The sequence below is a fragment of the Papaver somniferum genome, chromosome 4, assembly GCF_003573695.1.
Source record: "Papaver somniferum cultivar HN1 chromosome 4, ASM357369v1, whole genome shotgun sequence".
Lineage (NCBI taxonomy): Eukaryota > Viridiplantae > Streptophyta > Magnoliopsida > Ranunculales > Papaveraceae > Papaver > Papaver somniferum.
The window spans coordinates 6,816,511-6,841,761 of NC_039361.1; the positions used below are offsets into that span (position 1 = coordinate 6,816,511).

General features: G+C 35.6%; 2 protein-coding genes, 1 long non-coding RNA gene and 1 other non-coding gene across 6 annotated transcripts; all 4 read left to right on the plus strand.

Annotated features, from left to right (window-relative positions):
* The first annotated feature begins 4,516 nt into the window (after positions 1-4,516).
* LOC113271898 (F-box/kelch-repeat protein At3g06240-like) lies at positions 4,517-5,284 on the plus strand. Its single transcript, XM_026521822.1, has one exon. It carries the CDS (start codon positions 4,517-4,519, stop codon positions 5,282-5,284), a length of 768 nt encoding a protein of 255 aa, XP_026377607.1.
* A 711-nt stretch (positions 5,285-5,995) lies between these two features.
* On the plus strand, positions 5,996-6,068 carry TRNAA-UGC. The gene has a single exon. It is a non-coding gene; the product is annotated as a tRNA-Ala (tRNA).
* Positions 6,069-13,280: 7,212 nt separating this feature from the next.
* Positions 13,281-14,397, plus strand: LOC113271899 (F-box protein At3g07870-like). Its single transcript, XM_026521823.1, has 2 exons — positions 13,281-13,413; positions 13,562-14,397. The coding sequence occupies exons 1-2, from the start codon at positions 13,281-13,283 to the stop codon at positions 14,395-14,397; spliced, it is 969 nt and encodes a 322-aa protein (XP_026377608.1).
* A 2,511-nt stretch (positions 14,398-16,908) lies between these two features.
* LOC113273481 lies at positions 16,909-19,611 on the plus strand. Of its 3 annotated transcripts, XR_003322420.1 has the most exons (9): positions 16,909-17,099; positions 17,568-17,633; positions 17,961-18,055; positions 18,163-18,238; positions 18,314-18,414; positions 18,551-18,601; positions 18,679-18,936; positions 19,120-19,244; positions 19,387-19,611. It is a non-coding gene; the product is annotated as an uncharacterized LOC113273481 (long non-coding RNA). The 3 variants fall into 3 exon arrangements; XR_003322422.1 differs by lacking the exon at positions 17,568-17,633; XR_003322421.1 differs by lacking the exon at positions 17,961-18,055 and having other exon boundaries at positions 18,163-18,414.
* The last annotated feature ends 5,640 nt before the right edge of the window (positions 19,612-25,251 follow it).

Sequence of the window (25,251 nt, forward strand, 5' to 3'; positions counted from 1 at the left end):
CTGGTCATGGAGTGAAAAGAAGTTATAAATTATAAGAGAGTTACTACGATGTTGCATTTCGCTTCGGTTTTGTTTTGTTCTATTTCCTTGAAACTTATTACCAATGCTAATGGGACTGAGTTTTCTGTTTTGAGAAATTCATTTTCTTACTTAGAATTTCAGGCAACCATTTTGCATGTTGCATTTGATTTTGAATGAGAGCAATCAAATTCTTTGTAAACGTAGCTGATCATTACTTACAATCTGTTAACTGAGTAGTAAAGATTCTTATAATAGCAAGGCCAGCACATGAAGTTGGTTGGAGTACGCGCATAGCAAATGAATATTTGTCCAATCTTACTGAGTTCGACGAGTACTGCACTATCTGAAGTATCAATCATTTCCTAGCTTTCTCCATCTTTTTAAAACCGTAGGAAATTGTAATTAGCCGTTGATACCTGTCATTTAATTCATGGATTTTTGAATCTCATTATCTTGATCCCTTCTTTTCAAGGCTATAAAAAAATTCATAAGAATTACTACGGATGGAAGTATATAACAAATTAATCAAATACAAGGGGTTTTATGCCCGTGCATTAATGCACGGGCTAGTGTCATCATGGATGTTGTAATCAAATTTTTTCTCTACATGCAAGCGTGATGTGCTCCATGAGGAGTTTAACCGGGCTCATACTTCTTCTTCTTCAACTCCATCTACGCCCGCTTCATTTCATCTTTGGTACTTAGTTAATTATTGTTCTTCTAAAAGAGTTGGAAATCTCTGAGTTGGCTTCTGTAACTCATTTCTCTCTGCACCCCCATTAGCTGCTACCTTCAATTGCATCCTTCATCGATATAGTATAGTTCGTATGTTCTTGTCTAGCATGTCATGAATGTTGTTTAGATCATAGCAGTTGTAAAAATATTAGAGTAAAAGTAAGAGTTGTAGATTGTATCATTTAAGGGAGTCCCATGGCCAATGGTAAAGATGTTTGAGAATGAGTTATTTTGGAATATATCAGTTGTATACGAAACCGTGTTAATAAAGAATCATCGGGCTTTTCCAGATATATTACTCAAAAGAATCGACATAATACAACTTTTAAGGTTGTTTTCATATATATCGTTTTTTAATCAACACATATAGCTTTCTTATTTTGGTTGAACGTGGTATATGTACCAATGCAGACCAGGTATGAATATGTACTGATTTATAGATTTTGATTTTATTTTTGTTTGGGAATAAGGGTTAAAAGAATTCTTCTGCAATTTTGTTAATGAATATATGCAAATTTTTATGTAGAATCATATTTTTTGAAGAGTTTTTCTGTTTATTTTTTGTCATATTTTTTTTTTGTTAATATTGTAGAGTACCCTTATGTGAGATCCAGAAAAACACGCAATAAATGATCGAAATTCAAGATACTGCAAGATGAAAAACTATGGTTTATAAACATCCATAATACACAGAGCATTAAGTAATAGGATTGGAATCTCAAATAATATATGTCATTGGGGGCTCGATCGTGAGATCAGGTTATTGTGTTATCATATATTCGTGTTCAAGGGAGCACAAAGAGCCTGTAGATGAACCCAATGACTTATAAAACCTACCTGCATGAATCATTATCTACATATACCAGGAATCGTAAATGAAGAATCAAACAACATCAACATGGAACAAAATATATACCAATCAAAGCAACCAATGACTAGATATTCAAAGCAACAATTTTTGGTTCACCTACTTGGTCAATGACTTATATAACCTAAATACTAATCTTTCTTAAAGGAATATGTTTTTTGTAACTTCAATATTTGGTCAGTTTTTGCTTTCAATTTTAAAAAATTAAGGACAACGAGTCTGCTTTTGGCCAAGTATTCGTCGGTGTTACACGTTAGCATCTTATGCTATATATTGGATGTTTGTGTAATCCTTATTCAGTGTGCTCCTTCACATAAAGGTTGAAGAGAAAAAGGCTGCCAGAAAATATCATAGTGTGGGTTGCAATGGCTATTGGATTCGCTATTGTGCCTAATTACATATGAATATACACCGTCCTATAATAAAATTCTATTGTTATAGAAACCCCGAAGGTGTAATAATTGTCACGGTTGTATTGCACATCAATCTTAATTGCATAACATATTTAATTTGCAGAAATCAATTTTTTTTTACCATTTTACAAATGATTCATGTTCAAGTAACGACTATGAATCATATCACTCACATTTATTCAAATATATACCCTTAAACCTCTGATGCAATTATCAACTATTCAACAACGTATTCTGCATACAAAAAGTAATCTACATAAAACAAATAAAGATTCAATGAAAGCTTTCAATTGCTAATACCACCTAAGACGATCGTCTATAATATTCGTTCTCTTTATGGAAAATAATAACACAAGATGACTTGTGCTTAATTAAAGATTACAGAACTTTCTAACCAGAGATAAATTTTAGATGCATCAGAAAACTACCATACTCGATCAGTCAAAAGACCAATTTATAGTTATGGTTTTGGCATTTCTTGCTTACCTTTACAACAAACATATACCATACACATCGGTTAGTCTATTTTAAAAAAAGTTACATCCTCTGTCCAGATAAAAAATCTAAAGAAGGAAAAGTACTTGAATAAAGTTGAATGGTTGAAGAATGATAACCAAGCAGCATTTCTACTCTGATGCAACACTTCCCCAAGCTTTTAACGCCCATTGAGGCAGAGCTCCGTTGCTTGCTAATAAATAATTTTACTCACTGATAATATTTATGGCCAAAAACCATATTTCCATATGGAATAGATTTATGTTCCTACTTCCCACCAATAAACTTTTAGGTAGATTTCATCTTAATGCAAAGTAGAGCTAGCAAAGAAGATTAATATTTTAAAGTTCCTAGATTTTTTAAGTCAACACTTTTCAAGGATTTTATCTAGATTCCATTTGGTTTTTGATATCTTAGATTGGGCTCACAATCACATCTGTTTTGCTAAAAAAGACTACCACAACGTATTTTCGAAGTAAAGCACCAACGAATTATTTTTTTATACAGTTGATCCAACTTGAAAAGTTCTCTTATGTCCATTTTCTCTTAGTAACAAAGGTATTGCTCTCTCATCGTTATCACCATTACGTGCTAAGCTAAACTAATTTATAGTTTCCAACAAGGATATGTATTTTTTTTTTGTATTCCGATATTGAGTAATGATGATTGGTTTTAAAACTAATTGGAAATATTATTGATGAAATTAAATCAAATGATTGATATTATTACAAAATATATTTTTGATGGAACTGTGTCCCTAAATATTAACTGATTCTATTAGTACTGATGTTATACAAGTATGAGTACCCTGAAATGATATAAGCTATCTATATCCTGCGAAAAAATACAGTATATGGACTATTTTATAATTGACCAAGTTGTAGGATTTTTAAAACATTTGAATACAGTAACTAAGATGTAGTTTTTTTTAACTTTAAGACTTAAGACTAAAAGGAGAGGTTACGGCCTACCTAGTTATTACATATATAATATCGATAGTGAATTGGGTCTTCGAACGAGCAAATGGTAAGTTCAAATAACACACATAAACAAGATACACGGAGACCTCGTCATCACAGTTTTAACAAGATGGGAAGTAAAATTTGTCAATGAAGAACGCTTCTATTGCGTCCAAACCTCCATCCTCAGGCTTCTATTGCGTTGGAGGCAACTGCCTCCATCACTGAATTTCATCTTTGTGATTTCCAGTACTCTCATACAACTCAACAATTAGTAAACTGCTGATACATAATGACTTCCCTGTTGTAAAATTCAGATTTACTTTATGGAAAACAATATCAGTGTATATGTGGAGCAGCTGTTCTCTAGGCCCTTGTTATGATTCAGATTCTGGCTAGAAAACTGATTCCTTATCAGTTTTGAAAACTGACCGAAGAGGTTCAGCATTCTTCGTAAAGGACGGCTTGCTAGAGTTTTCAAACGAATGGTTGGGTTGCAGCTTAGAATGCAAGTGCGTCTGTTAAAGTTCTCTAGGCCCTGGGTCTGCTGACACTACTGCCCCTTAGCATTCAAGAGGTCATTTCTAATAGAATATAATAATCCGTTCCCCTTCCAAAATATATAAATAAAGGCAGTGGACAAGAAGCTGAATCAGAAGAGAAGGAGAAGAAGCAATGTCTAGCGTTCCTGAGGAACTCTACCGTGACATCCTTGAAAATTTACCAGTGAAATCATTACTCGCGTGCAAGTGTGTTCGCAAAATTTGGTATGCTCTAATCTCTAACCCTAGTTTTGTTAAGTTGCACCATGATCTTACTGTTCAAAAAGGAAACCCTAGTGTCGTTCTGCAAGGGCATAGCGAGATCGGGAGGTACGAGGTATTCTACCTCATAAATCATGATTCGTTAGAATCATTATTGTCTACAACAGATGATTTTATTGAATATGCAGTTGAACTGGATTATCCATTCAAATCATTATTTCCGACAACGGGTGATTTTATTGCAGACGCAGTTGAATTGTAATGGTCTGGTTTGCCTGCTACTATGATTATTCTGTTGGGGAATCCTTCTGTCTTTGGAACCCAGCCACCAAAGAATACAAGGAATTACCCAAACCACCAGATGTAGATGACACATTTGGAATTTGGGTAAGTGGTTTTGCTTATGATAAAAATAGGGGAGACTACAATGTGATTAACTGTTATGACAGTATAGTCCAAGTCTATTCATTAGAATTAAATTCATGGAAAATCATTGAGATCAGCGTGTCTCTCACGCCTCAAAGGACATTTGGTAGCCTAGAAGCGGGGGTATTTTTTAATGAAGATTTTCATTGGATACACGGTGACAAAGTTGTAGTCTCACTGGATTTAATCAATGAAAGAATCAATGAAATACAACTACCAAGACGATTTTCGAATTTGGATTTTGATTTATATCTGATGTTGGCGGTGTTGGAAGGGTGCCTTTGTTTGCTTAAAAGTCATCTTCTTAGTGTTGGTGTTGAAGTATGGGTAATGCAGGATTACGGAGTTCAAAAAACTTGGACCAAAAGTTTTATCATAAACAATGAGAGTAACGGTTTTATGAGGCGTGTGTGGTCTTCTAAGAAGGGTGAGATTCTTATTGAGGTAGATGGTGATCAAGTTTTATATAACCATAAGTTTGGAACTGTGAGAAAACAAAATAATCAAAGTTTAATAGGCACTAGAACAAGAGGAGAGAATTATTTTGAAAGCTTAGTTTCGCTCAATGCAGGTACTTACGTGCAGGAGAAGAAGCACGAATAGAGGAAGTTGATGTCTCGCATTTAGCTTGATAATTAGTGTGTTGCTGCTGTTTTGTTCTTCTTAGTGGAATGAATTTTCTGTTTTGATCAATACATTTTCTTACTAAAAAATCCGGTAACTATTTTGCTATTCATGATGCATAAGCAGCAGTACACCAGCAGCCTTTCAAGCATTATATAGAAATTTTTACTGCTCAGAAAGACTGTACATCGAATTTGCAATGCTTTGGGTAATCCATGTTACCAACTAAGGAAAAAACTTCAAAAGACTATTACATATCGCAATGATATAGTGGTTGCGCACCTGCTCCCCTCAAAATTTCACTCGTAAAACCCCTTGCTAAATCTACCGGCTTTTGGAAATGGAAATTACTATAAAGAATTCAACATCACTGGCTTTGGGTAAAATATGATGATAAAGGTGCTGCTCTTTAAATTAGCAAGAGACCGAAGGTAGATCAAACCCGAAAATGCCTCGTCTCGTGAGTGCACATAATTCCAAGTTAAGGGGTGCCCTATTGATTTTTTTTTCCCTTGACACAATGGTTATCACTAGTTGATGGTAATTGTAAATAAGTTTGAGATATTAGATTGTGTTCCATAGTTTACATGTACTTCTTCAAAAGGACTTCGAAATCACAATACGAATGGCTAAACTTGAAACATCATCATATCAGAATTTCAATCCCAATTTGCAAGGAACAAAACAAGCGGGGATGTAGCTCACATGGTAGAGCGCTCGCTTTGCATGCGAGAGGTACGGGGTTCGATACCCCGCATCTCCATTTCTTTTTTTCTTTGTTTTTGGAACTAAATAATTCCATGATGCGTTATGGTTTTATTTCACAATGTGGATTTGCTACAAAGGTTTTGAAACCCTAAAAAAAGAAGTTGAATCATTGTAGCGTAAAAACCCTAGTCACCACTCTCTCCAAGATTCCGCACAAGATCGAGACCAGTTTCCGCAGAGGGAATGTCTAGCCTTCCCGAAGAGATGTACCATGAGATCCTTTTAAGGTTACCGGTAAAATCATTACTTGTATGTAAATCTGTTTGCAAGAATTGTTAAATTGCACCTTAATCTTATCACTCAAAAGAACGACCATATTCTTATGTTTCCAAGTTACGCCGATAAAAAAATTTACTCCATAGGTTATGATTCATTAGTATCATCAGTTTTTGAAATTGAAGATGATGCGGTTGAAATGGATTACCCATTCAAATCTTTAGGTTCTTGTAATGGCCTGGTTTGCATACGGGTGTTTAGTTACAGCTTTGTTTCGGAACATGGAACTTATCTTTGGAACCCAGCCACAAGACAATATAAAGAAATACCCCGATCACCAAATGGATTTAATAAAAACATTGATTGCATGCATGTTTTTTGCTCATGAGAGTATTAAAGGCAGCCAAGTTCGTAAGGTGTTGTATCATTACCCGTTCTTAGACCAGGGCCATTTTAGGTTTGTGTGGTCTAAGAACGGCGAGATTCTACTCTTGATTTACGATAGTCTAGTTTTGTATGACCGAAACATGGAAGTGTTAGAGAACTAAAAATCGAAAAAAAATCATTCTTGAAAGCTGGGAGTAGGAGTTATTTTGAAAGCTTAGTTTCTGTGAACTCTAATACTTAAGTTGGGTGAGAAGACTGCTGAAGAATAGGAACCAGAAGAAGAAGCGACTTTAGAAGAAAAACAGGTTAAATGTTATTTGGTTCTTGATATCATGTAGTTTTTTGGTGAATTTTGGAAGTGGATCAAAGTTTGAAACTAGTATTTTACGATGTTGCATTTGTTTGATCGCATTATAAGTCTGAGAACCTTAATATATGCCATGTTATCGAGATGGAGATTTTTTGTTATATAATCTATGGCAATATATCTTTTTTATGTACAATGTTTTGCAAGTCATGTTATATTTCAAAATCTTTCATCTCATCCTTACTATGGTAATGTTGTGTTGACAAAAAATCAGAAATCAATGTCTTTTTCTCCATTTTCGGGTCACTAACAGGCAGATGGATAGATTTTATATCTCCATTAACTCAAACCATTTGTTCATAAGCTCCTTGTATGTAGCTGGATCTTTCTCTGCATTGTGTATTACCTAGTTGTAAATTATTTTCTGCTCCATCAATCCTAACCCTATTGTAACTCCTGTCAGTACTGTAACTTTGGTAATCTCAATTCATAAATCGCGTTTGGCTAGCCTTCATAAGAAACTATAACAACTGAGAAAGTCAAGATGCACGAAAAGATTCTTGATATTTGAATTTCTGTGTTTTGCTGGGCTTTGTCCACCTTATGGATTTTTTATGCAAGTTGCAACACTTAAGTGGTAGGGTTAGAGAGCTTTCCTTGTGTTGTGGGCATCAAATTAGAATGGAATTTATTTGGTGGTTGCAGTGATTTACAAGTACTGACATTCATTTTGGGGTATAAGTCATAAGCGTATTTCAAAAACATACGTGCTTGCAATATATTTAAAATATAATCACTTATATGATCATAGCCGACTGCATGCATGTGCTTATGGCTGTCATATCCATTGCTTATGGTTTTTGTGACTCACACTAGTGATCCTCATCCTCATATACCCATATAACTAAATGTCTCTCTTTGATCTTCACCATCTCTGCCTAGCAAAGCAGTCTGTAATCTCAACGTACCATTACTTACCAAGTGCAAAAAATGGGTTCTGCAGCAGATCAGAAACTTCACATCTTCTTTTTCGTGTTGATAGCTTACGGTCATATGATCCCAACCATAGAAATACCTAATTAAACTGGTTGCTGCTCGAGGTGTTAAAACCATAGTTAACACCCTCAATGCTCCCGTCTTCAGATCATTTGGACTCGATATTCAAATTCGAGCACTTCAATACCCTGTTGTAGAAGCTGGGTTACCCGAAGGATACGAAATTATGATGAAATAAGTTCACCTGACATAATTTCCAAACTCTTTATGGCACTCAAGACGCTATATGAACCCTTGGAATGGCTCATTGGAAAATATTTCCAATATTTCATGGTGGATATGTTACTTCCCTTTGTCACAGAAGCTGACGCCTGGCGGCAAATACGGTGTTCCCCGGCTTGTCTTTCATGGAAGAATTTTTTCTCTCAGTGAATTGAGGTGAGATTAATATGTCACAAACCTGCCTAACGAAGGTACTGCTGCGGATAGAGAAGCCTTTGTTGTACCCAGTCTCCCTGACAAGATAGAGATGACCAGCTAAGGCTAACCTCTATGGCCTAGATAGAACTGCTAGATTGGCCAAAAAGTGTTGCAAATCATGAAAAAAGTTAACACTAGCATTGGATAGTTCTCTCTCCTAGCAAGTGCTCGCAGTTCAACTAGCAGCGAGATTGAAACGCTGAATGGTTCAGCGCTCAAAAAGTGTTTTTAACATTGAACGGTTCAGCGCTGGGAGATAAATTTTATGATCCAACGGCTGAGATTTAAAACGCTGAACCAAACAGCGTTCTATAGTGGTCCCAGATGACGTGGATGACCAATCTAGCTGCTAGATATCTAGCCCATATAGGATTTAGGAGGTTGCCCTAGCTGACGTGGATGACCAATCTAGCTGCTAGATATCTAGCCCATAGCCCAATTGCCTGACTATTTTAAAGCTGTTGAAGAGGCACCGAGTTTATGGACCAAGTACGTCGAACTAGGAAATCGTCGACTGGGAAAAGTCGGACTTGTAACCAGCAAAAAATGCGGAATATATGAGAAATTGGAGATTTCCACGGGAAACTAGCTTGAGTAGAGTTGCTTGGATATCTCATTGTTGGGTATCGGGTTGTCAGGAGTACTTAGATATCCGGTCCGGCACATAACCCATAGGTTGCAGTAAAGTTGAGGGGACTATATATGTTTTTAGTTCGTTAAAACACTCTCAGCTAGACTGACTTCTCTATGCCTAAAAAAAAATAAAAAAATTGACTTCTCTTAAAACCCTAGCTTTTTCTTTCCGACAATCTTTAAGAGCACAGTAAAAGATACTGGATAAGACATGTCAACCCTAGTTGCTTTGTCTCCTAAATTGCAGAAGCAACAAATTGGAAGAGGAAGAGGAGGGGAAGCAATTACTAGCCTTCCAGAAGTTCTTTACCATGAAATTCTTGTAAGGCTACCCGTAAAATCATTACTTACATGTATGTGTGTTTGCATGACTTGGTTTAAACTAATTTCAGACCCTGATTTTGTTAAGATGCACCTTTATTTTACAATGCAAAACAACAACAATCCTAAGTTCATGCTTGGTGATCACGGCAGTGGGTTACTTTTTAACTCCATAGGTTATAATGCATTATCATCGCGGATGTATGACGAATTTGATTTTTCTGTTTTTAGTATGGATTATCTCTCATTCAAATATACGCGGTTGTCTGATATTGGTTCTTGTAATGGTTTGGTTATTATTTGGAGTTGTCAGAAGAATCAGAACACTACATGCCTTTGGAACCCAGCAACTAAAGAATACAAGGTAATACCCAAATCATCGAATGCGAATAAAAAGAGTGTCATGCATGCTTTTGGCTATGATGTCAAGATTTTGTATTACAAGGTGGTAAACGTTTGTAAAGATGAGGAGAATGATTTCTTTGGCGAAGTCTATACTTTGGGATCGAATTCATGGGAAAGCATTCAAACCAAACCATATTCATTTCGCAACAAGCCAAAATGCGGGGTGCTTTTTAATGGAGTTTTTCAGAATCAAGGTTGTGGTTTATGGAAAAATATCCTCAAGCAATCAAAAATCTTAAAAAAAGGGACAAAACAAGTAGTTTCGGCTGGAAAAAATGTACATTTTTGGGAGGATTGTTGGAAAACAGCGCAACCTTTGAAAGATCTTTTTCCTAAAATTTGGAGAAAATCGAGTAAGAAAGGAAAAGTGATAAGAAAAATGGTGATCAACAATGGGTCTCAACCTCCAGCATGGGATTTGGGTTTTAAATCTAGTTTTAGAGAAGAAGAAATGAGTAGTGTTGCTGCCTTCATTGAAACAATTGGGGATCCTGCGAATTTTGGGGATGAAGAGGACACGAGGTCATGGATTGGAGGGACTAATGGGGACTTCTCAGTTTCTTCATGCTATGAAATGATTGACGTACAACTACAACAACAAGGACAAGCTCAAGAGAGACAAAGAAAAATTCCGTCAAAGTATGTATGGAATTCAGCCATCCCACCAAAAGTGTCATTCCTAGTTTGGGCTGCAGCAATGAATGGTTTACCAACTGTTGATCGTCTTCTTCGAAGAGGTATGGCAATTACAAACATCAATTGTTGTCTGTGTCACCAAGAACCCGAAACAATTTCACACATATTTATCCATTGTGTATTTGCAAAGAAATTGTGGGAGCATTTCCTAAACCTATTGGAGTCAAGATGGCGACCGCCGGATTCATGTATGGAGCTTCTTATCTCATGGCAGTTGAAACTCAACATTGAACCTATTGAATTCCTAAAATTTTGCCTGCCTTTTGCTTTATGGCAACAAATTTGGAAAGAAAGGAACGAAAGAATCTTCCGTAACAAAGAAAAATCAGTGGAGCGGATTATCCTTCAGGTGAAAGCTTCTCTATTCAGTTGGGAAAGTGTTCATATTTCCTTTAAGCATTTCAAGTTTGCAGATTTCATCCATGATTGGCGGGCTTTTAAACGATAATGGATGGTATCTTGTAATAGGGAAAAACTTTTATGTGTCTTTTTAGTCTCTAGCATGCTGTTGTTGTATGTTTTTAGTGCTTTCTCAGCACTTTCTTCAATGAATTTTATCTTTTCCAAAAAAAAAATGGAGTTTTTCATTGGTTAGGTAAAATTTAAATGTGTGACTGCTCCGTCATAGTTTCGCTGGATGTCAGCCACAAGGAATTCAAAAATCTGAAACTACCAAAAGAGAATTTGGAGAAAAACCTATCGTTTATAAGTGTGGGAATAGTGCAAAGGAGCCTTTGTGTAATTGTTGGAGTTCATCGTGGTTTTGATGTATGGATGATGCAAGATTAACAATATCGCTGGCGGGAGCAGATTTTTGAGGGGTCTGTTGTTTTATAATTACGGTGAGATTCTATTGTTGGCTTCCCGTAAGTTAACTTTGTACGACCCAGAAAACGGAATTGCTGGAGAAGCAAATGGTGTTCTTGTACGGAGTGAATTATGTCGAAAGCTTAGAGAAAGTTGGAAATTATGAGTTAATATGGTCGCTTCTGGTAGGCTGTTTTTTGTTTCTATTTCTTTGATACTTGTTACATATGTGATGGAAGTGAATTTTCTGTTTTGAGCAATTAATGAATCTTCTTAAGTAGAATTTCAGGTAAATATTTTGCAATTCGTTTAATAACACTTTCTATGTAATCCAAAAATCAATTGGGCTAGCTCAGTTGACTAAGGTCGAACTCTCGAGTTGTTAGGTCAGAGGTTCGAATCCCATCGCGGATCATATCAAAAAAAAAAAATTATGTAATCCATGTATTTGGCTGGGTAGTATTACCTAAGGAAAAAACATTGAAAGATTGTACACAGAATCCATGTTATTTTGGAAAGCGAATATCTAACTTTGAAACTTTGGAAAACTGACTTTAAGAGACATCACTGGCTCAAGGTGAAATATGATTTCTCGGAAGCATGGTAAATGTCTTTTTTGTTTTGTTTTGTTTTTTTCTTCTTGGAATTGACTTAGATCACCTCATTTGGATCCGACTCAGAATAAGGGCCAACTCCTATCTAATACTACCTTCGTTTCAGGAAAAGTGATACTCTAACATTTTCATATTTGCCTAAAAATAAGCCAACTTGACTTTTCTTGGAACGAACGGAAAAAGTCGAGAATAGGTATAGGTTAGGTTTAGATTAAGAGATAAGAGTTTCAGAGAAGTTATTCTTCTTATTAATTTTCAATGCTTTTACAATGTACAACGAGTAGTCATATTTATACAGACTCTAAATACTTTCAACACAAGTATTACCCAACATTAAACTTTCCTAGAGTACAAGATGTTTTAAGTATAGAGTTCAAGAACATTCATAAGTTTGGCTTGACCATCACGTTATAGATGTTGTCTCAACACCCTCCCGCAAGCATAACGGGTCATCTTGAACCGTTCGCTTGAATCTTAGAGAAACAAACCTATCTTTAGATAGAGATTTGGTAAAAATGTGTGTCACTTGATCTTTAGAAGAAATAAACCTGACATCCAGTTGTTTAGTAGCAACTTGATCACGAACAAAATGATAATCTATCTATATATGTTTTGTTCGAGCATGAAATATGGGATTGACTGTAAGATATGTGGCTCCGAGATTATCACACCATAGAATAGGTGGAGATTGTGTAGTTATTTGTAACTCTTTAAGAAGAGATTGAATCCACATATGTCCATCTGTAGCAATAGCAAGACCACGATATTCAGCTTCAGTACTTGAACGAGACACCGTCCTATGTTTACAATCACTCAAAGAGATTATATTACCACTCAAAAATATACAATAGCCACTAGCTAGTAGAACGCCGATCTTCCAAAGAACCTGGCCAATCTGAATTTGTATAGACTGTGAATGATAGTTGCAAATTGTTCCAATCTGTGATGCCTAATAAATTATTACTCACTAGAATACTTTGCCTACTTCTATGACCCACATTTCCATTTATCCACCATCAATAAGCGTCACTATTGTTGGATATTGACCCCAGATAAATTGGGACGTATGGTACATTAATCTCCTTATCATAGCACATCCCCTCGATTCAGCGAACGGTATCTTATTATTGGGTATCGGGTTGTCAGGAGTACTTACAATATCCGGTCCGGACCATAACCCATGCGCTGTAGTAAAGCTAAGGGGGCTATATTTTAGTTCATTAAAGCACTCTCAGCTAGACTTCTTTATGCTTCAAGGAAAAAGAAAAACCTAGACTTTTCTTAAATCCTAGCTTTTTTTCTTCTGACAATCTTTAAGAGCTCAGTAAAAGATACTAGATAAGACATGTCAACCCTAGGTGCTTCTCCCAAATTGCAAAAGCAACAAGTTGGAGGAGGAGGGGAAGCAATTTCTAGCCTTCCAGAAGAGCTTTACCATGAAATACTTGTAAGGTTACCCGTAAAATCATTACTTACCTGTAAGTGTTGTTAGCATAACTTGGTGTAAACTAATTTCAGACCCTGATTTTGTTAAGATGCACCTTTCTTTTACAATCCAAAAAAACAACAACAAGCCTAAGTTCATGCTTGGTGATCATGGCAGTGGGTTACTTTTTAACTCCATAGGTTATAATGCATTATTATCGCGGATGTATAATGAATTTGACTTTTCTGTTTTTAGTATGGATTATCTCTCATTCAAATATACACGGTTGTCTGATGTTGGTTCTTGTAATGGTTTGGTTGTCATATGGAGTTATCAGAAGACTCAGAACATTACATGTCTTTGGAACCCAGCAACTAAAGAATATAAGCTAATACCCAAATCATCGAATGCGAATAAAAAGAGTGTCATGCATGCTTTTGGTTATGATGACAAGACTTGTGCTTATAAGGTGGTAAACGTTTATAAAGATGTGGAGAATATTTCTTTTGGTGAAGTCTATACTTTCGGATCGAACTCATGGGAAAGCATTCAAGCCAAACCATATTCATTTCGCAATAAGCCAAAATGCGGGGTGCTTCTTAATGGAGTTTTTCACTGGTTAGGTAAAATGTGTGGTTGCTCTGTCATAGTCTCATTGGATGTCAGCCACAAAGAATTCAAAAATCTGAAACTACCAAAAGAGACTTTGGAGAAAAACCTATCGTTTATATGCGTGGGAATACTGCAAAATAGCCTTTATGTAATTGTTGGAGTTCAATGTGGTTTTGATGTATGGGTGATGCAGAATTATGGAGTTCAAGAATCATGGGGGAAACGTTACAATATCACTAACAGGAGCAGATTTTTGAGGGGTCTGTTTTTTTATAATTACGGTGAGATTCTATTGTTGTCTTCCCGTAAGTTAACTTTGTACCACCCAAAGAACGGAATTGCTGGAGAAGCAAATGACCTAACGGTATTCTTGTACGGAGTAAATTATGTCGAAAGCTTAGTTTCTCTTAACTCAGGTACATAAATGCAGGCAGAGAAAAATAGGCTGACCAAAGAAAGTTGGAAATAATGAGTTAGTATGTTCGCTTCTGATCGGATGTTTTGTGTTTTTATTTCGTTGATACTTGTTATTTGGGATGGGAGTAAATTTGAGAAACAGGTAATGAATATTATTCAATAAGGTGAATATTACAAGAAAGATGATTAGCTTTAAATAGACTAGTCATTGTAGTTGTAGTGTCATTACAGGCACACATACTATTCACACAAACACTACAAAGGATAGGTCAAGTCAATAATCTTGACTTGACATTTACAATATCTAATACACCCCCTCAAACTGTAAGGGTCTGACAAGAACCTGACAGTTTGAAAAACACAAAGTAGGAAAACAGTGTAACAAACTAAGTAACATCAAAAACCAAACTTGAAAAAGCAGAGGAAGAACTTGCAGAAGCTTGTGTGTTGAAAACTGAACTTGAAGAAGCAGCGCAAGAATTTGGAAAAGCCTGTGTGCTGGAAACTAACCATGACTGCAACAAACTTAAAAAGTAGGTGAACAAAACCCTTTTGTAAACAGATCAGCTAACTGGTCTTCACTTGAAATATGTTGCAACTTTAAAAAGCCACTCTCCACCAACTCTCTTACAGTATGGTACTGTATATCTATGTGCTTTGTCCTAGCATGAAAAACATGATTAGATGTTAATGCCAAAGCACTTGTATTGTCACAGAATAGTAAAGGTGGACTGACAACAGAAATATGTAATTCAGATAGTAAATCCACAAGCCACTTTAGTTCAGCTGAAGCAACAGATAAACACTTATATTCTGCCTCAGCAGAAGACTTAGAAATAGTAGGTTGTTTCTTAGAAGACCAAGAAATCAAATTAGAACCCAAAAATATTGCATAACCTGAAGTGGATCTCCTAGTATCTGGACAGCCTGCCCAATCTGAATCAGTATATGCAGTTAAGGTTGTCAGACTTCTCTTCTTCAAAGTAATACCAATACCAAGTGTGCCTTTCAAATACCTCAAAATTCTCTTTACTAGCTGAAGATAAACATCTGTAGGTTTATGCATAAACTGGGACACATAATTCACAGCAAAACAGATGTCTGGTCTTGTAACTGTTAAGTAATGTAAACTTCCTACAACAGTTCTATACTGACTAATCTTGTCTAAGACTGTACCATCATGTAAAGAAACCCTTCGACCCTTAACTACTGGTGTGTCACATGACTTGCAATCCAACATATTAGTTTTAGACAATAACTCTAATATATATTTTTCTGAGTTAGAAGAAGAGAATCATTATTTCTAATAGCTTCAATTCCAAGAAAATAACCCAGACTTCCAAGTTCCTTCATTGCAAATTCTTGTTTAAGAGAAACTATCAAAGTATCAATCATCATAGCAGAACTTCCAGTCAATAAAATGTCATCCACATAGAGCAATAAAACAAGCATTCCAGACTGAGAATGAAGAACAAACATAGAATTATCTGAAACAGATTTCTTGAAACCATAATGATAGGATCCGGAGATACCTATTTATATAAACCGCAATTGCACGGTGTCTAACTAGTAGAACAATGGCAAGTACAGGTCATTCCCACGAGGAGCGGTGGAAATACGTAATCAATATCTCTAATGGACTAACAAATAAAAATGTTTTTGGATTTTTGAAAGAATAAAGACAATGAGAAGAATAAACTCAAGTAACAAAACGAATCAAATGGGAGAGTTGGTAACTAGGGTTTAATGTATCCACCACTATTTCTATTCAAATACTGAAATGAAACATAATTCATGAATTATTTATTGTTCGTTCTATTGACATCACCTATTATATATATTAGAGTCGCAAAAATATCACTGGAACGCCCTAAGCATGGCACATCAAAAGACTAAACCAAAGCATGCACCATCAAATTGCATGAGCGAGAAATTTATACGAAACTAAATACAGGTTCTCAAATAATACCTAACTATTCTAAGCATACCCCATCAAACACTACGAGAAAACATGGCATCAGCGACGAAAATCCTAGCGACAAATGGAATTTGGTCGCTATATATGATAAACAGCGACCATGAAAATTATCGTCGCAAAATAATAGTTTTGGCGACAAGTTGAAAATTTTGTAGCTAAGATGGTCGTCAAAACATATAAATAGCGACCAAGCTTAATGTTGTAGCTAAATCTTATAAACAACTATGTAAATAAATTTTATACTTTGGCGACAATATTATTGGCCGTTAAAAGATGATTTTGGGGACGCACTTTAATTAGGTCGACGAAGGGTCTGTTTTTAGCGATGAGTTGGTTCAAACGTAGAGTAATATATACGCCGGACAATTCAGGTAAAGCCAGTTGTTTATCCACAAGTATGTACCCCAAAAAATCATGCCCACATCTTAAAGATATAATATGACGCCCTCCCCACCCCCAAAAACACGATTCTCGGTCATACGCCTAATTCTTATGAGGAAAAAAACACGATCTCATTTTCCCTCTTTCACCTCCGGTAAAACTGATTTTCATATCTCCATTTTTTTTCTCTTAACTTCTAAAAAAGACGATCTCATATTCTCCTCCTTCTATTCCCTCCATATATCCATACCATTAGAAAGCTAGGGTTTCAGTTCCATTCTCTGGATCGCAGAAGAAGAATAGAAAATCAGAGTTATAGTTTGAATGCTCTTTGGGTTTATTGATTTCAGGTATTAATCATCTGGGTTGGTTAACTTTTATTTCATTTTGAACTTGGATCATTCAGTGGTTTAATTTTGGTTATTTAATTTATTTTACTTTCAATCTTCATATTATTTGCATCATGAATCTAGGTTTTTAAATTAATTTTTTTCAATTTTGTATTTGGGGGTTTTTATCCAGGATTTCTTTATAATGAATTTTGTATTTTAAGTTGTACTTTTTAAGGGTTTCGATTAATTTTGTATGACTCTGGAACATGGGTTTTATTTCGTCTTGCATCTTTTGGGTCTTTGATTAAGAATTGAGTTGTCCAAAGGTAATCTATGTTCCATGAATTGTTGTATGCATTTAGGATTTATTTGTCTAGGGTTTCAAGAGTAGTCTCTAAATTGATTTTTTTAATTGACTTCGGTATGACTTTGGAACATGTTTCAAATTAAATCTTTTAGGTCTTTGATTAAGGATTGAAATCACAGGAACATGTTATTTTAAGGATTTGGCGACATTCTAGTGAGAGGATTCAATAGCGTGGCCTGGTTTTGGTACGCAACTTGTCCTCAGCGAAATGCAAGTCCATCTTTAAACTTTTTTTGTCAGTAAAATTGTTTATACTTGGCTACTATCATGTTCTTTCTTATTCTTGGGCGCACGTTGATGTTCTTTGATGTCGCATGTAAACCTCCATTAAATGTGTGGTCAGTTTGATTGAGCTTGATTGATATTTGACTTCTGGGGACGTACTTTTGAATTGTCTTGAGTTTGGATATATAAGCCTTCAAATGGTCTTATTGTGCTACTTTTAATCGGTGTGTTGATAGGTTGAGTATTCATTCAATAGAAAGCATTGCTAATGTTTATTATAATTTCAGATCAATGTCGATTTCAATTACCAGTACGATCTCTCCTATTAAGATTGTTAATTTGTATCTGAAATTCTTTATTTTCGGACATCCCACTTTACAAGGTATGACAAGCTTAATAATTATGTAGCCATGCATGTTTAATGAATTTCTTCGTATAGCTGGTTAACACATTTATCATTTATGTGTTATATTGTTGATCTTATTGCAGCATATCACCGGCCTTGCTGGTAACATCCAATTGGACTTAAACGAAGATAAGAACAACAGATCATCAAAGATCTCGGGTAAGAAATTGAAGGGCCTGTATAAATCATTTTCCTCGGAGTACCCCAATTGTATTAATTGGAACCATTGACCAGGATGATTCTGATGATTGGGATCAGTATGCAAAGATGATGACTGCTGACGTAGAGACAAAGTACAGGTTGTGAGAGATGATCTCTTCGTCACCAACCCGAAGGTTAGTAATTTAATAACTTATTGCAAAACATTAAAATTAAAGTAGAGTTATGGTTTGAGTTAGTGGAGACAAATAACTTTGACCTCTTTCCTTAATTTCTTCATCTTTCTAAAACAAACAAATGTACATTTTGCAGTGAACTGAGAAAGCAATCAAAGACAAGTCATGCAATGCCCTCCTTCTCAAGGTTAAAATATCAGTTTTATTTCTATAGAGTGGTTTGAGTTACTCAGACTCTTTCTTACGAACCCTCCCATGCTACAGGTTAATCAAATTGGATCAGTGATTGAGGAAATGGAAGTGGGGAGGATGTCCGAGAAAGCTGGATGGGGAGTTCTGACCAGTCATCACAGTGGTGAAACGACTACACTTTTATTGCTGATCTTTTATGGGCTTAACGATGGTAAATTTTCAATGCTACCTAACTTGAGTTGTTCTTAGCTGGATGGGAAGTTCTGACCAGTCATCACGGTGGTGAAACGAATACACTTTTATTGCTAATCTTCTATGGGCTTAACCATGGTAAATTTTCAATGGTACCTAACTTGAGTTGTTCTTTAATGCATGCTGATGAGCTGAACTTAACTTCCGCACACTTATCGAGCCTTACTAGGATATATAAACTTCTCTACTTCTAAAGTTCTCAGGTTTATTCTTTAACTTAGTTTTAGTTTTGATGTAAATTTTGATTGTCTGATAATGCAGGTTCGTATGGATTTCCGTCAGTTGACCATGGCATTCCTATAACACATCCATAATAATTATTATTATTGTAATATATAACACATCTTATATAATTGTGGCTGCTCGAGAGGCCTATACCAATACAGGTGATATAGTGGCTCCGCTCAATTAAGTTTTGCTTAACATCAGATGATTCATCATCTTTACCTGATCGGTTTCAATTTGTGTGTTTTGATCCTTATTCTTTTATTTTTCTTTTGATCAATAATTTGATTGTTTTGGAAACAGAACTTATGGAGCGTGTGTAATTTAACAAGGAGTGGTGATAGAACACTTACTGCATGGTGCTCTAATTAAATTGAACGGAGTGCGACATCTACCTTCAATTTTCAAAGATATGTTTCGACCATTGTTTGTGATACATCTGTATGTAATTTCAACGGTGTTTTTTTGTTCTCAATATTTTTCTACAGGTAGAACTTATATATATATGTAAATTGATTAGTAAGTCTTATTAATAAAAAACGATTTATTAATTATTCTTCAGAATTTTCTAGTTTCCTTTGTGTAAACTATTATTTACGGCTGCCAGTGAACATGAAGAAAATGCTCCACCTAAATGTATGGTTTAGCTACAGCATGAACTAGTCGCTAAAAGATCAACCTTTCCGACCAAAAATATTTATTGTCGCAAAATAATTAAGCGACTTATATTTTATTGTCGCCGATAACTGAAATTCCGCGACCAAATTTTAAGATATCGAGAAAAAGAAACCTTTCAGCCACGAAATTTGATTCTGTCGCTGGCATATATTTTCCGACGAAAACAAATTTTGAGTAGCCGAAACCATTCAGCGACGTACCATTCCCGACGATTCGGGCGACAATAAAATTTGGTCGCTATAAGAATTTAGCGACGAAAACCCTTGTTTCAGCGACAACAGCTTGTGTCGCTGATAGCATAATTTCTTGTAGTGAAAGGATTTAAACCAAGCATGAAATATGAAATAAGTAGACAAATATATTTTCGATCCTAACAATTATGCACAAAGGTTATACGAAACCGGTGGAGCAACAACTCATATTATTATTAAATCAATATATAAAATCATGGAATTATTTATTCAATTCAAAATGGTCTATTGCTATACAATCCAATCAATAAAAAATGTCCTAATACCCATGTAGTTTCAACCATAAAAACCCTAGTTACAAAGTAATTAGTAATCCATCGCTTTCTCAAAAGCCATAAATAAATATATTAGATATTCACTAGCTAATCGAAATGGAATTGGAAAAACGGAAGAACGCAAACCCTTCTCCGTCTCTCCTTCACGCTCTGTATCCGCCTCCCTTCTATTCGTCTCCCAAAACCAGCCTTAGAATCCCCCCTTTTCTTCTTCACAATACAGAAAATATATACCAAATGAAGGTGTGTCGTCATTCTCTTAATTAGCCTTAATTGAAACTTGCATGGTGGTCATCAATGTGATCTCCCCATATATATATTCTTCTTCATTTTGCTTGCATGCATATTTGGTAGACTTAAAAAGAATCCCACTGGTGGGAAAGCAAAATCTTTTTAATTCATTTTTCTCCCTCCAACAAGATATTCACGTCGACCCATTTATTTGTTCCAATATTCCACTACCTAACAGGCTTTCATTTCCAACTTCCCAAAACTATGCATATATGCAACGACACATGGCATAGTAACCCCTATAACTTTTTTTTGTTTGCATGAAAATCACACGACTGTTCTTCTGAGCCCCACAAAACCATGATTCAGGGGATAGCATGTGTACTTGCTTGACCTCCTTGTTTTCAATTAGACCGTCCCCCTTGTGTATCATCCCTTCTCTGTCTGTCTTTAGTGTCTCGAGTAACCTTGCTGTTTTTTTTTTTGTGGCAAGCACTGTATTAGCTTCACATTTCGTCATTTATGATGATTGGATTTACTTCTACTTTCTACAAAAGTATTAAAATAATATTATTAGCAACAATATCGAGTCCCAGCTAATATAAATATGGGTACAAAATGTAGCACATACGTGCTTATCAACACCCCCACACTTATATTTTGCTAGTCCTCGAGCAAAACAAAGAATTGACCCGCTACACAGCTGGTCATATCATAAGAGAGAGTTAGACCCGCTACACATATGGTCATAAAATGAAATTTCAAAATACCATACACAAGACCCGCTACACAGCTGGTCATAGAAAATACCCTACAAAAGATCCGCTACACAGCTGGTCATAACTCTTAAAATCATAATGATAATATTATTTTTTATTTTTTTAAGACCCGCTACACAACTGATCATCTTTTTTTTTTAGACTCGCTACACAGCTGGTCCTAATATGCAATTTTTCTTTTTTCTTTTTTTTAAAGCCTAACGAAAATGCCACTCCCCCACACTTAACGTTACATTGTCCTCAATATAATTGAGTCAACCAACGTAGAAATTAAGATGGGAAATTCAAGCAAAAAAATAAAAGATAGAGGAAATAAAACAAATCTGATGGGTTGACTCCCATGAAGCGAAATCGTATGAGTTGACTCCCATAAAGCATAATCTTCGGATTCATGTTTGCGCACATAAAGAACCCCAAATAAGGTGAGGTTGCACCAAAGTAAGCAGCAAAGCATATATATATAAAGTCTTAAAAGTTGGGGATCAGTCCAACAAATCAGGTCAGCTGCGAATATGAACCTGCAAACACTATAAACCTCCAAAAAGATATGTTTCCCAATTGAAAACAGTCCTTGGTCGAGATAAATAAATCATTTACATGGACAGTAAACATTGAATGTATATTAGTTTTTATTTGGGAAGCACACTGTAAATCGGGTTCTAAATCAGCTAAAATACATTCGGTCGACACATTATCTTCACTAGAAATCATAGGAAGCAATGTATTGACAATGTGAAAGGGCGAAGAATTATCAAACTCGGCACAATAGTTTAAACCTGTATCTAATGGTTCAAGTTTATCAAAATCAGTAACTCCTAAATCTGGTTCTAAGTCCGCGGAAATAACTTCCGTTGTTGAGTTACCTTGATTAACCATTGGAGGGCACAATGCATTGACAATGTCAATAAGCATAGGATCATTAGAATCTGCAAAGTATGCTAAACAAACTGAGATTGGTTCAAAATCAGTAGTTACCTGACTAGTACCAATCGCCTCCACATTCACATCAGCAATCAGGAAATCACAAGATGAGTCAGCAAAGCAGGAGTTCAATGGAGCAACAATATCATGAATAATCGCCCCATTGACTAAGTGATTTATATAAATCTCACTATTCAAATGACTAGAAGGTACCTCAGTACGAATGTCTAAGTCATTAGACTCAAAAATAGTATCTTTTGTACAAACATGTTCCTCTAAATCATCAGCTGCATATAACTCTTGGCATGCTAAAACTCTCAACCTTTGCTCCAAACTAAGCGGTGTATTTTAATAATACTTCTCATATATTGTCAAAGGTCATTCTTCACTTACCATAGGTGGGGCAAAAACTCCATATCTTTGCCTCTGCATATATTCCCCAAGCGTCATATCAGAAGACGTTTCCTGAGAATGTGAACTTCTACACATATATTCTGCAAGTGTCACCTTAGATGACATCTCGTGCAAAGAATTCATCATCCTCAAAAAGGTACCTGAAACAAAATTCTAAAACACAAAAAGAGTCAAAAGGAAAAAGAAATCCTAAAACAAAATAAAAATACTGTACAAAAATAAAATAAAAACCTAACTATTTACAAAATCAAAAATACTAATTACAATATTCCACAACCGCTCCCCGGCAGCGGCGCCAAAAATTGATAGGATCCGGAGATACCTATTTATATAAACCGCAATTACACGTTGTCTAACTAGTAGAACAATGTCAAGTACAGGTCGTTCCCACGAGGAGCGGTGGAAATACGTAATCAATATCTCTAATGGACTAACAAATAAAGATGTTTTTGGATTTTTGAAAGAATAAAGACAATGAGAAGAATAAACTCAAGTAACAAAACGAATCAAATGGGAGAGTTGGTAACTAGGGTTTAACGTATCCACCACTATTTCTATGCAAATACTGAAATGAAACATAATTCATGAATTATTTATCGTTCGTTCTATTGACATCGCCTATTATATATATTAGAGTCGCAAATATCACTGAGACGCCCTAAGCATGGCACATCAAAAGACTAAACCAAAGCATGCACCATCAAATTGCATTAGCGAGAAATTTATACGAAACTAAATACAGGTTCTCAAATAGTACCTGGTTATTCTAAGCATACCCCATCAAAGGATTTAACCCAAGCATGAAATATCAAATAAGTGGACAAATATATTTTCGATCCTAACAATTATGCACAAAGGTTATACGAAACCGGTGAAGCAACAACTCATATTATCATTAAATCAATATATAAAATCATGGAATTATTTATTGAATTCAAAATAGTCTATTGCTATATAATCCAATCAATAAAAAATGGCCTAATACCCATGTAGTTTCAACCATAAAAACCCTAGTTACAAATTAATTAGCAAGCCATCGCTTTCTCAAAAGCCATAAATAAATATATTAGATATTCACTAGCTAATCGAAATGGAATTGGAAAAACGGAAGAACGCAAACCCTTCTCCGTCTCTCCTTCACGGCTCTGTATCTGCCTCCCTTCTATTCGTCTCCCAAAACCGGCCTTAGAACCCCCCCCCCCCCTCTTTTTCTTCTTCACAATACAGAAAATATATACCAAATAAAGGTGTGTCGTCATTCTCTTAATTAGCCTTAATTGAAACTTGCATGGTGGTCATCAATGTGATCTCCCCATATATATATTCTTCTTCATTTTGCTTGCATGCATATTTGGTAGACTTAAAAAGAATCCCACTGGTGGGAAAGCAAAATCTTTTTAATTCATTTTTCTCCCTCCAACAAGATATTCACGTCGACCCACTTATCTGTTCCAATATTCCACTACCTAACAGGCTTTCCTTTCCAACTTCCCAAAACTATGCATATATGCAACGACACATGGCATAGTAACCCCTATAATGTTTTCTGCTTGCATGAAAACCACACGAATGTTCTTCTGAGCCCCACAAAACCATGATTCCGGGGAAAGCATGTGTGCGTGCTTGACCTCCTTGTTTTCAATTAGACTGTCCCCCTTGTGTATCATCCCTTCTCTGTCTGGCTTTGGTGTCTCGAGTAACCTTGCTGTTTTTTTTTTGTGGCAAGCACTGTTTTAGCTTCACATTTCGTCATTTATTCTTGGATGATTGGATTTACTTCTACTTTCTACAAAAGCATTAAAATAGTATTATTAGCAACAATATCGATTCCAAGCTAATATAAATATGGGTACAAAATGTAGCACATACGTGCTTATCACATAATCAACCAAAAAAGTACTAAATCTATGAAACCAAGCTCTTGGAGCTTGTTTCAACCCATATAGAATTTTTTCAGATGACAAACATAATCTGGGGGATAATCAGGATTTATGAACCCTTGTGGCTGACACATGTACACATCTTCATCTAAGAACCCTTGTAAGAAGGCATTACTTACATCCAACTACCTGACTTGCCAATTATAAGTAATAGCCATACACATGACCAAATTGTTGTGCATTTTACAAATGGACTAAAAGTTGCATTAAACTTAATACCATCCTGTTGATTGTAGCCTTTTGCTACTAATCTTGACTTAAACCTATCAATAGACCCATCTGATTTCCTTTTTATCTTATAAACCCAATTGGGCCCTAAAATATTCATATATGACTCTGGAGCTACATACTCCCATGTATCATTATCTCTTAAAGTTGTATATTCCTCTTTCATAGAAACCTGCCATTTAGGATTCTGTATTGCTTGCTTAAAAGTTTTTGGCTCAGTCTCTGTAGTCAATAAAGTTGTATAAGAAGAAGGAAGAGATGTTTTATAGACACATGAGCAACATGATCCGGAAAGAGTTTTGGTTAGTAAATCCCTTTTTCTGCTCTTGTAACCATAGAATGAGAAGGAGATAGAGGAGAAATATCAGTAGACAAAGAATAAGAGTTATCAGATGAGAAAGAATCTATAGCAGCTGGCACAGATGAAGATGAAACAGGACAAGAAAAATAA

Coding starts and splice junctions, on each gene's coding strand:
- LOC113271899 (XM_026521823.1), top strand. CDS start 13,281: ATGTCAACCCTAGGTGCTTCTCCCAAATTGCAAAAGCAACAAGTTGGA. Junction 13,414..13,561: donor CGTAAAATCATTACTTACCT/GTAAGTGTTGTT, acceptor TTAACTCCATAG/GTTATAATGCATTATTATCG.
- LOC113271898 (XM_026521822.1), top strand. CDS start 4,517: ATGGTCTGGTTTGCCTGCTACTATGATTATTCTGTTGGGGAATCCTTC.